The sequence below is a fragment of the Dendrobates tinctorius genome, unplaced genomic scaffold (assembly GCF_039654945.1).
Source record: "Dendrobates tinctorius isolate UK_male_01 unplaced genomic scaffold, ASM3965494v1 ptg000084l, whole genome shotgun sequence".
Taxonomy (NCBI): Eukaryota; Metazoa; Chordata; class Amphibia; order Anura; family Dendrobatidae; genus Dendrobates; species Dendrobates tinctorius.
The window spans coordinates 43,439,157-43,451,525 of record NW_027361752.1 but is presented as its reverse complement, the minus strand read 5'-3'; the positions used below and the strand labels follow the sequence as shown (position 1 = coordinate 43,451,525).

The 12,369-nt window shown below is 45.2% G+C and overlaps 1 protein-coding gene across 2 annotated transcripts in view; it reads left to right on the top strand.

The window, feature by feature from the left end:
• The window catches only part of MAP3K7CL (MAP3K7 C-terminal like), a 75,200-nt gene extending 68,552 nt beyond the window's left edge, over positions 1-6,648 (top strand). For both annotated transcript variants that reach the window (XM_073584743.1, XM_073584744.1), the window contains one exon: positions 5,905-6,648. In XM_073584743.1, coding sequence (XP_073440844.1) covers positions 5,905-6,085 — 181 coding nt within the window. In that variant the 3' untranslated portion in view covers positions 6,086-6,648. The remainder of the gene's footprint in view (positions 1-5,904) is intronic.
• The last annotated feature ends 5,721 nt before the right edge of the window (positions 6,649-12,369 follow it).

The following is a 12,369-nucleotide window of genomic DNA, read 5'->3' as shown; positions in this document are numbered from 1 at the left end:
ACACTTTGAACCTGGTGGTGCAGTGCTTCCTTAATAATTAGCCGGAGTTAACATCCCTGCTCCATAAGGTGCGAAGACTGTGCTCGCACATCCGTCGCTCGCCCGTACACTCCAGTCGTATGCAGAAGCTGCAGCGATTGCTCCACCTCCCCAAGCATCGCCTAATCATAGACGTTGCAACAAGGTGGAACTCCACACTGCACATGGTTGAGAGGCTGTGCGAACAGAGGCAGGCTGTAATGCATTTGTGGGAGGATTCACAGGCAGGCAGTTTGAGGGAAGACATGGAATTGTCGGGTGTGCAGTGGTCAAAGCTGAAAGACCTCTGTAAAGTCCTTCAGTGTTTTGAGGAATGCACACGTCTGGTAAGCGCAGACGACGCCATCATAAGCATGATCATCCCACTTATGCGTCTGCTCATGCAAAGTTTGATGCACATTAAGGATCTGGCGTCTGCAGCAGAGGAGGAGGAACAGGAGGAGGAGGAGGGAAGCCTTGCTGGCAGTCAGCCATTTTCTGGTCAGGGAACTGTCCTGGACGAGGTGGAGGAAGAAGAGGAGGAGGAGGGGGATGATTATTTTGGGCAGGAGGATGCTTCTCAGGGGGCAAGAGAAAATGTTGGCGTTCCAAGGTCAGGTACAGGGTTTGTGCGTGACTGTAGGGATGTGGATTCGCTAGAAAGTGCTCCTCCACACAGCTGTGGCAGTGCATTATTGACACCTGGATCATTGGCCTACATGTGCGATTATGCCTTGCGGATCCTATAAAGGGACCCCCGCATTGCCAAAATGATGAAGGATGACAACTACTGGCTGGCCAGTATCCTCGATCCACGCTACAAAGGCAAATTACACAACATCATGCCACAGGAGAACCTAGAGATAATATTGGCTAACAAACAAGCAACTCTGGTAAACTGTCTGTTTGAGGCTTTCCCAGCACATAGCAGCGGTGCTGGTTCTCCCACAAGCCGTAGTGGGCACAATATAAAACTGAGGAGAGAAAGAGCGCAATAGGGTCTTATCTGGGTAACAGATGAAATAAATTCAGAGAATCTACTCACCTTTTCCAAGATAGTTTAAAGCATGTAGTGGGCACAATGGAAGAGGTGTTCGTGGTGCATGCAGCCGAAGTGTTGTTGGAGACAGGAGTTTCATGACCATGTTGTGGACTGATTTCTCAAGTACCGCTCACACGACTGCTAATACTGCATCGATTCAAAGTGACAGGAGACAGCAGTTGTCAACTATGGTTACAAACTACTTCTCCCATATCGATGTTCTCCTTCACAGGTCATTCCCCTTTGACTATAGGGCCTCTAAGCTGGACACCTGGCCTGAATTGGCACAATAAGCCTTACAGGAGCTCGCTTGCCCTACTGCTAGTGTGTTATCTAAAAGAGTCTTCAGTGCTGCTGGATCAATCCTGAGAGAAAAAATGACCCGTCTGTCGACCCAAAATGTTGATGATCTAACCTTCATTAAAATGAACCATGTATGGGTTTCAAAGGATTTTGTCCCACCTTCCCCTGATGACACATAGGTTGCCAGAAAACTGCCTCGCTTTTGTCCTCTTTCTCGGACTTGCCCAATTCCGCCATTTGCAGCTGCTGAATGTCCAGCCTACACATCAACATATGCCATTTTTTAAATCTCCCTAACTGGGCTGCCCCCCCCAGAGCTGGAGTCAACACCTGGCACACCCGGGCAAGTGCCGTTGCTCTGAACAGGTGGATGGGCCCACTGATGGCCGACGGCACTGGCACAGGGACCCTCATAGTACAATACAGTGTCTCTGACGGTGGGGGGGCCACTCGCCGTCAGACACACCAGCGTACTATGAGGGGCCCTATGCCAGTACCGTCTCCATGAGTGTGCCCCCCTGCTTGGTCAGGGCCACAGCACTTGCAAGTTGCAATACTTACCTCTCCCTGCTCCACCGCTGTGTAGTCTGGGCAGTTAAATCCTTCACAGGGACGGCCACTAGAAATTTGGTGTATTGATCGATGATGGTTAAGATGTAGCTATGGCCTGTCCTGCTGGCCTCTACCTTCAGATGATCAATGGCTACCATTTGTAATGGATGTCAACTTACAAGCGGATGCAGTGGGGCTTTATGATCACCTTTCACAGTTGTGATAGTCACAGACGTGTGACTTTCCTGCCACCATTTTTCAATGTCTCCTCTCATGCCAATCCAATAGAATCGCCTACGGCCTGTGGCTTCTGTCTTTTGCACTCCAAAATGACCATACACATCATGATAGGCAGTGAGGACCATGTCTACATCTCTCCCTGTGATCACAATTTGATGGAGACGAGCAACGGTGATGTGATCCACGCTACTGCGATAAAGCAATCCTTTCTTCACAAAGAACTGTTTTCGCTGTCTCCACAGACACAGTAATTGAGGGCCTGCATCACCTCTGCAACATCTACCGGGAGGTTTTACCGCGATGAATAATTCCCAAATTTCTGCTAACACTCGACTTTCCATCTGTACTTGTATCCATGTAGTTTCCAGTAGCAGAGAGTCTGGACTGGCTTACTGAGATTGAAATATATATGAAGATTTAAAAGTACCACAACACTGTATACTGTTGTATGCTTCGAATACCTTTCCCTTTTTCTACTTTTTAAATTCTGGTGTAATACATACTGAGCCTGTGAGTGTCTGTGTCTGACTCCGGAAGTAAAGACGGAAATTTACAATTACCCCTAGACTGGATACACCTGGTATGTGCTGATACAGTACCTTTGTTCAAAATTTTTTATTACGGTATCATGCATAGTGAGTGAGCGTCTGTGGTTTATGCCTTCTATATATATATGGTGAATCAGAGATACCAATTTTTACCCTATACTCGATACAGCTTGTATCTTGTTATACAGTTCGTTTGGTCGACTTTTAGTATTACGGTCAAATCCATACTGAGTAAGCGTCTGAGTGTGATTACGGGACTATGTATACGGAGATTTCACTTGTACCCTATAATATATATACTTGCTATCTTGTTATCCAATACCTTTTTTACAACATTTTTTATTATGGTCAAACCCAGACTGAGTGAGCGTCTGAGGGTGACTCCGGAAATATATACCGAGATTTCTAATTTGGCCAACACTGTATACAGCTGTACGCTTCTGATACAGTAACCTTTTTGCTATTTAGATTCTGGTGTAATCCATAATGAGCCTGTGAACGTCTCTGTTACTCTGGAAATATATTTGGAGATTTAAGATTACCCCAACACTGTATACTGCTGTATGCTTGTGTTACATTACCCATTTACAGCTTTTCATATTTGTGTGTGATCCATACTGGGCCTGAGAGCATTTGTGTCTGCCTCCTGAAATATATACGGAGATTCAGAATGTTTACACTATACTATAAATACCTTGTATCTGGTGATACTGTACCCTTTTTCAACTTTTTATTTTATTGTGTAATCCATACTGAGCCTGTGAGCGTCTGTGTATGACTCATGAAATATATACGGAGATTTACGGTTATCCCTAGACTGTATAGAGCTGTACACTTCTGATACAGTACCATATATCTGCTGGTATTTTGGGTTCATTTTCCAAAACATGAAGTATGGTGGAAGAGGACGCGGACGTGGGCGTGGGGGGCCAACTGCTACTGAATGTGGTGGTGGTGCATCTGCTGGTAGTGCCAAAAACACAATAGCAGCTAAGGCAGGAGGTGTTGAGCCTGCGTCATGGTGTAGCTCCGGAAGGCCTGTAAGGCTCCCTTTTCTTGGAGAAGGTAGACTGCTTTTAAAGCCGGAGCATCAGGAACTGTTTTTGGCTTACATTGCTGAAATAGCCTCCAGCTCTATCGCCTCCTCTTCTAAAGTTTCAAAAAATGCAAGCACTGAGTCATCAGTGCAGACTTCTGGTCAGGAGCAACCCCTTTCCTTGTCCTCCACCCACACCAAAAGTGAAGGATGCAGCAGCACACACTTCAGATTACTCCATGGAGCTCTTTTCACATACCATGCCTGGAATCATTAAAAATGGGGCCCATTATATACTGGAGCATTCCAAATGGGGGACATCAGACACTGGAGCAGCATTTACGGGCCCATTATACACTGGAGCATTAGAAATGGAGCCCATTATATATGGAGGATTATTAGGGCCCATCATACACTGGAGCATCATCCATGAGGCCCATCATATACTGGAGCATTCCAAATGGGGGACATCAGACACTGGAGCAGCATTTACGGGGCCCATAATACACTGGAGCATTAGAAATGGAGCCCATTATATAAGTAGCCTTATTAGGGCCCATCATACACTGGAGCATCATCCATGGGGCCCATCATATACTGGAGCATTCCAAATGGGGGACATCAGACACTGGAGCAGCATTTACGGGGCCCATTATACACTGGATTATTAGAAATGGGGCCCATTATATATGGAGCATTATTAGGGCCCATCATACACTGGAGCATCATCCATGAGGCCCATCATATACTGGAGCATTCCAAATGGGGGACATCAGACACTGGAGCAGCATTTACGGGGCCCATTATACACTGGACCATTAGAAATGGAGCCCATTATATATGGAGCATTATTTGGGCCCATAACACACTGGAGCATCGTCCATGGGGACCATCATATACTGTAGCATTATGTGGAGCTCATCATATACTGTATGGAACATTATATGTGACCAATTATTCTGTATGGAGAAATATATGGGGCTCATTGGTCTGTATGGCGCACAATGTGGTGGCCATAACACTGTATGGAGTAATATACTGTCCTTTTTTTGAGCTATTGGACAATTTACAATAGATCAGTCATGTCATGTTAGCAGTGAAGTATTTGTCATAGTACTATACCTATATTTCTGTGCCGTATCGGAGCATCATGAGTTGTGGTATGTGTTAAAGGGGCGCACTGACACTCTTTGGCCCAGGGCACACGAAAACCTGGAGCCAGCCCTACCCCCCCACAACTTTAGCCAAATAACCCCCAGTTTTCAATGCGCAACTATTATTATGAAGTAAATTAAGGTTGACAAGCTTCAGTAATAAGAATTGATATTTTTGGCATTGAAATGGGCACTGTAGGTGTGTTTACTGTCCTCCACTCCCTGCCGACTTTGCTTCCCCATTGACTTGCATTGGGTTTCGTGTTTCAGTCGACTTCCGACTTTTCCCTATAGTCGGCCGATTTCGTTCGACCCAACTTTTGCGAAAGTCGGGTTTCATGAAACCCGACTCGACCATAAAAAAGGCAAAGTCGCTCATCTCTATCAGTAATCAGAGAAACAGCAGAAGAAAAGATCTAAAAACTCTAAATCAGAAAACTTTGTGAAAAATCAAAAATTTGTGTCCGTCTCAAATTTTTGGCCATGAGTCTAGTACTTGTTTGACAACTCTGAAGTGTTTGACCTGGAGGAGAATTAGATGGACTTCCTTAAAGGGGTATTCGCATCTCCAAGATCCTATTCCAACATGTAGTAGGTGTAATAATAATAATATTGGCAAATAATTCCAATTAGAAATGTAGTATAGTTTTTCTGATTTGCTATATCTCTTTCCTCAAGTGCAGGCATTTCAGGACCTTAGGTATCCATGGTTGCGGCCACTAATATTGTGACAGCTAGCTAGTTGCTAGTGGTTGTAACCATGGATACCTAAGGTCCTGCAATGCCTGCAGAAGAGGAAAGAGACAGTGAATCACAAGAACTATTCTACATTTTTAATTGGGGGTATTTGCTAATATTATTATTATACCTACTACATATTGGGATAGGATCTTATAGATGGGAATACCCCTTTAAGTACGCTAACACCTAAAGTGTCAACCTGAATTACAAAAGTGTCTGCACATTGGAAAGAAATTTATTTTTCTCATTTTTTTTATTTCACTTTTCTAGAAAACAGTTGCTGGCCAGGCTGGATCAGTTTGAGAAAGAAAACTCAGATGTCGCTCACTTAGAGCAAGAATATGAGGACCTCAGTATAGAGAATCAGAGCCTTAGCCTGGCTCATTCCAGGTGTAAAGAGCAACTAGAAAAACTGAGGACACAGTACCAGAAACGGCAGGGATCATCCTAACGGCAGATGACGAGCAACGACCCCCGTACAAAGTGATCAACGTGTCAGCACTTTTATTGTAAACGATTAGGATATTGTGATAGTAGACAACGGACGTCCAAAGGGATTTAGTGGTGGCACTCAGGCCACGATGAGGCTTAGGAGGGAAACTTCCACTTGTACAGGTTTTTAAAAATTAAATAAGTCGATGATGTGATAGTTCTAAACTAGGGGGTAAATTTGAGCCTACAAGTGCCCCAGGGGTCTAGATTATCCAGTGTCAATTATGTCCCGCCTAAATTAAGCAGAGTTTACAGAGGTCACAGGACAGACTTAGTAAAGCTGACCTTGTTGTAACACTTTTGATACTATGAGGTCTAGTTCTACAGCCCTGATTCCTCAGTAGAGCCTTTTTTTTCTACAGATTCACGGAACAACACCTAATTTTTCTTGACCTCTGATTGACCTGCATGGAGTTGACAAAATTTTACCCACTAGTTCAGCTTTAATAAGGTATTTAAAAAAAAAAAAACAGTCCTGTCCTGGTGACAGCGTCTCTTCAATAATAAGGTGCAAATGTGTTAATGCCAGAGTGAATTATACAAGATTAAAGATAATATATATATATATATATATATATATATATATATATATACAGATCTGGCAAAGATTAAGAGACCACTGCAATATTTTCAGTTTGCCTGAATTTTCTCTTTAGAGATATATTTTTGAGTAAAATGTAAATTGTTCTTTTATTCTATAAACTACTGACAACATGTCTCCGAATTTCCAAGCACTAAATTTTGTATTTTTTTTCTAAAAATGAGAAATGATCAAAATTAAATAAAAGAACCAATGCTTTCAGACCTCAAATAATGGAAAGAAAAAAAGTTCATAATCATTCAGAAACAACAATACTAATGTTTTAACTCAGGAAGAGTTCAGAAATCAATATTTTGTGGAATAACCATGATTTTTAATCACAGCTTTCATGCGTCTTGGCTGCTTTCCACTGCTTCTGGTAAAATAATGTAAGTAGTTCTTCTTTGTTTGATGGCTTGTGACTATCCATCATCCTCTTGATTACATTCCAGAGGTTTTCAATGGGGGTTCAGGTCTGGAGATTGGGCTGCCCATGACAGGGTTTTGATGCGATTGCCTCTTAATTTTTGCCAGAGCTGTATATATGTTTGTGTGTGTATGTATGTATATATATATATATATATATATATATATATATATATATATATATATATACACACACACACATACTCTCTCTCCCTGAAAATCTGAAAGATGAGTAAAACATGTTAGATTATACTCACCGGGGGGCGGTGGGTGTCGCGGTCCGGTCCGGCGCCTCCCATCTTCATACAATGTCCTCCTCCTTGCTTCTGCTGTGGCTCCTGCGCAGGCGTACTTTATCTGCTCTGTTGAGGGCAGAGCAGACTCCTGCAGTGCGCAGGCGCCGGGAAAGGTCAGAGAGGTCCTGCGCACTGCAGTAATTTACTCTGCCCTCAACAGGGCAGATAAAGTACGCCTGCGCAGGAGCCGAGGGAGAAGCAAGGAGGACGTCATCGCTAGAAGATGGGAGGCGCCGGACCGGACGGCAACACCCATCGGACTGGATCCCCGGGTGAGTATAATCTAACCTGTTTTTTTTCTCTTTTAGGTTTCATCGGGGGCTTATCTACAGCATTACAGACTGCTGTAGATAAGCCCCTGATGGCGGTGGCCGCAGCTGATAGGGTAAAATGGGGTGACAGATCCCCTTTAAAAAAATTGCAAAAAAACAAACAAAACGAGTGAAATACCAATTTCGTAACATATATTCGCTGGATTGCAAACGATTGATGTGGGTCTGGAGCAAAAACAGCAGAAATAAGCACTAGAAGACCACTTGGAAGATGAGAAAACAGTAAATGATAAAAGCAAAAAGAAACAAACAGACAATTAAGAGAAAAAAAGGGAGTTAGATTAGTGGGATTGTTCAGCATAAGCTGTCGAAGGGCACAATCAATCATGGAGGAGGTTTAGAAAATCCCTGTCCCCAGCTACTGTTTGTTTTAAGTTAACAAATTGTGCTTTACTCACCCTCCCCTGGTCCAGATCAGTGTTTACTTTGCGGCTCCTGATGTATATTATTGTCTACAGTGTTGACATCACTGAGCGCATTGGCTGCAGCGCCATTGTCAACGTGATGTCAGCACTGCAGACAATAACAGACTACAGGAGCAGCGGTGGAGATTCAGCTCTGGACCAGGGACGGATGAGTAAAGAACATATAATTTTTCCTAATCGAACTGTAGCAGGGGAAAAATCTTTTTTTTTTTTATTCAAAACTGGAAAACACTTTTAACAAAATAAGTTCTCTAAATCAGACATCCCCTTTATTATTGTAACTTCTTGGTCCATGGGTTCTCCTGACCCGAACTCCACAGCCATATGTATGCCTATGGAACCTGTGGTCGGTCCGGAAATTGTGGTCTGAACACGGACCTTGAAAGTCGGATGTGTGAAACCGACTTTATTTCCACTAATACTAATATCTCTCCATAATCACTCCAAATCCTTGCCAAGGAAAAATTAATGTATAAAGGTTATAGTACCTGGAGACTAAAGGGCTGGGTTGTGATGGTTTTGACACTTTTCCATTTTGTTAATTAATTAAAGTAATTTTATTGTAACATGACGGGAACCGTTTCGATCCTACAACTATTATTTTTGTAAATATTATTGCTCCAATGATCATTTCCAATGACAAAATATAATAGTGACATCTACAGGTTATAGGAAGGCGTTACATCACCTGTCAAAAGAACGATAAATAAGTCGTAATCACGACTCTTAAGAATTAAATTGCTAATTGTATTTATAGTCACTTAACAAAATAAATATAGAAAAGGGGTCTCCAGTTTTTCTGATTTTGTTTCCATACAGGGGCATAGTTATAAGGTGCACCCGGACCCTGGTATTTCATTGGGGCCAAGACTTGTGTGTTGCATAAGAAGACACCAGTGTTGTAAGAGGCACATACTGCAGATGGTGGGGCCCGGTACACACTTTTGCATTTGTGCCTAGGAGTAATTGTTATGGTCAGGGCTGGACAAGTTTGTACAAATATGGTCTTTTGCCAGTTATACTCAATGAGATTCTGAGCTATCATGGGGATTCACATGCAGGTAATCAAGTGATAACAGCAAAACTGGAGAATGCCTTTAAATACATTGCACCTTTAAGAGGGAAGTTTCCTAAAACCTGACTTACCATAAATCTGTGAATTTGTGTGTGGGTGTATAGCTGTTTATTTTTGCAGATTCAACTGAAATGTTGTGTTAAATTATAACTAAAATTTTATATGTTTTTTAAAGTTTTGGAGCCTGGGACCTGAGACCCCCACTGATCACTCAGACCACTCAGCAGAACCATTCAGATCCCCAGCGGAAACGCTTGCCCCCCCCCAGCGGAAACCCTCAGCTCCCCAGCGAAACGCTCACCACCCTATCAGAAATGCTCAGCTCCCCAGCAGAAACCTTCAGATCCCCAGCAGAAACCCTCAGCTCCCCAGCGAAACGCTCACCACCCTATCAGAAACGCTCAGCTCCCCAGCAGAAACCTTCAGATCCCCAGCAGAAACCCTCAGCTCCCCAGCGAAACGCTCACCACCCTATCAGAAACGCTCAGCTCCCCAGCAAAAACCTTCAGATCCCCAGCAGAAGCCCTCAGCTCCCCAGTAAAACGCTCACCACCCTATCAGAAATGCTCAGCTCCCCAGCAGAAACCCTCAGCTCCCCAGCAGAAACCCTCAACTCCCCAGCAGAAACCCTCAACTCCCCAGCAGAAACCTTCAGCTCCCCATCGGAAATGCTCAGCTCCCCATCGGAAATGCTCAGCTCCCCATCGGAAACGCTCAGTTCCCCAGCGGAAACGTCCAGCCCCCCCAGCGAAAACATCCAGCCCCCCCCCCCAGCGAAAACGCTCAGCTCCCCAGCAAAAAAAGACACTCAGCTCCCCAGCAAAAAACACTCGGCTCCCCAGCAAAAAAAGACACTCAGCTCCCCAGCAAAAAAATTCTCAGTTCCTCAGCAAAAATGTTCAGCTCCCTACCAGATGAACTCAGCTCGCCCGCACTCAATCATAGCTCACCAGAAGAAGCAAACACTGTCAGGTCACTCAGAAGAAAAAGAAGACCAGCTCAGCTCCTGTATGAATTCATGCACAATGGTGTACAGCCCCACAAACACTCCTGTGTGCGCTCAGGCAGGAACTTAGTTCTTCTGCTCTGAAGATCTAGTCTACTTTACTTACACCATACAGAACTCCACAACATAAAAAAAACTTATGAAATTGTAGTTACTATTTAAATATTTTTTTCTGTATTTAGAGAATGTACGACCAGTGATCTGTAAGCTACGGCCATGACCTTCATATTGTGCTCAATGTCACCTACCTTTGTGGGTCAGCTGTATATGTGTGTGATGTTTGCCATAAACACATTATATGTCTTCTTCACACTCTACCTGTCACTTATTTAATGGGGCATCCAATTTGGGGGTTCATCCAATGTTCTGGTCACAATTTGACTACTATTCTATTAAGGTAAAGCAGTTGGCCACTATCTATCTGTTTTTAGAGATATATATTTAATCAAGCTACTAATAAAATTATTAGAGCAGCTCCGATAGTTACTTTTCAAAAGTGCCATCCTCTAATATAGCAGCCATCTAATCAAAATGGAGGAGCATGTGATCAGAGCCACATATGGAGGGACGTGATCAGAGCCACACATGGAGGGACATGTGATCAGACCTGCTTATGGGAGGGACATGTGATCAGACCTGTGTAACAAGGGGGCACGGGGTGGTAGTCATAGCTGAGTCCAGCAAACAACAGTCTGTGAACACCCTGGCCCCTTGCACACGAACAGACAAGTGACATCCCGGTCCTGCAGTACAGTCAGTTACCTTCATCACTCTCTCACTCCAGCTACTGGGGATGAGTACTCAGGAAAACACCACAGTTCTGTTCCATTGGGAAAACTTTACTGTACACAATACAATGTTTCCTACTCTGCCCCTGCAACTTTATTAGACTGCCCAGCATCAATGGCTACCATCCCGGTTTGGGAACCACAAAAGTCCTTCTGGAGACGGTCCCACAACACCAGGGATCGTCACTGCCCGACAGTCCATGGCAGCTTGTATCCCCCCTGACCAGGGTACCCTCTGTTATGGGCTCAGGAGAGCGTCCTGCCCTGTGCAAGCCTGCCAGGACTCTGCTGCAAGAACAGGGAATCTCTTCTCTGTAAGCCTGCTGGACCATCCCCCTTCTTAACTACTTCTGTCCCTGAGTTAACTATATACAAAGGCAGTTACATCGCATATACAACACATTACATACTGCACATTAATGCATGACACGACAACAATATGTAGTACTCGCAGGTACGGGGGATACAGTGACGAGGCGTGAGACGGTTTGGGGCTTTAAGGTGTAACTTTTATATCTATAGATGCCTTTGGGGCTGTCTTGAGCAACCAAGAAACAAGCTAACAATAATTGTCCTCGCAGGGACCAATCACAAGAATACACTGATAATGCAAACACGACTAACCCGGCACTATAGGGCCGCGGTATGGCCGACTACGGGTCCTTAGTTCCAATGTGTCACTTATCTTTCTGATGTCCGGCGGAGTGCTGTTCGGCAATGCTCTGGTGTTGCAGCCGCTGGGGCCAGCCAGCGAGGATCGCCCAACCGGTGAGGATCTGGTGAAGTCTTCAGGCGTTCCTACACCCAGGCGAGGTGGGGGCGCAACAGGCCCTAGGCGAGTCCTTTGGAGGAGCAACCCCCCTTGAGGGCAGCGATGTTCCTCCTGCTAGCGGGATGAAGGAAGCCGCAGCCCCTGGGCAGGGGCGAGCCACAGTTATGCGGAGTGGAGGTCCCACTGAGGGCGAGGGGCAGGCCCCAGCTGCAAGATGCAGCGGGGCGGTGGCGGCTGCGGGCGGCAATGGATAGGCCGCAGCTGCAGGCTGGAGTGGTGCGGCAACGGCAGCGGGCATCAGCGAGCAGGCCGCAACCGCGGGCTGGAGTAGGGCGGCGGCCACGGGCAACAGCGGACAGGCTGCACCCGCGGGGTGGAGTCGGGTAGCGGCTGCCGCGGGCGGGAGCAGACTGGCCGCAGCTGCGGGGTGGAGCCGGTGCCGTCTCCCTGCAGTCCACCGTGAGTCTCCCTGCAGTCTCTCTGGTCGCTGCTCTCCCCACTCTGCTCTGGCTCTTGCTCTCTGGCGCTTCTTGGCTTCCTTCC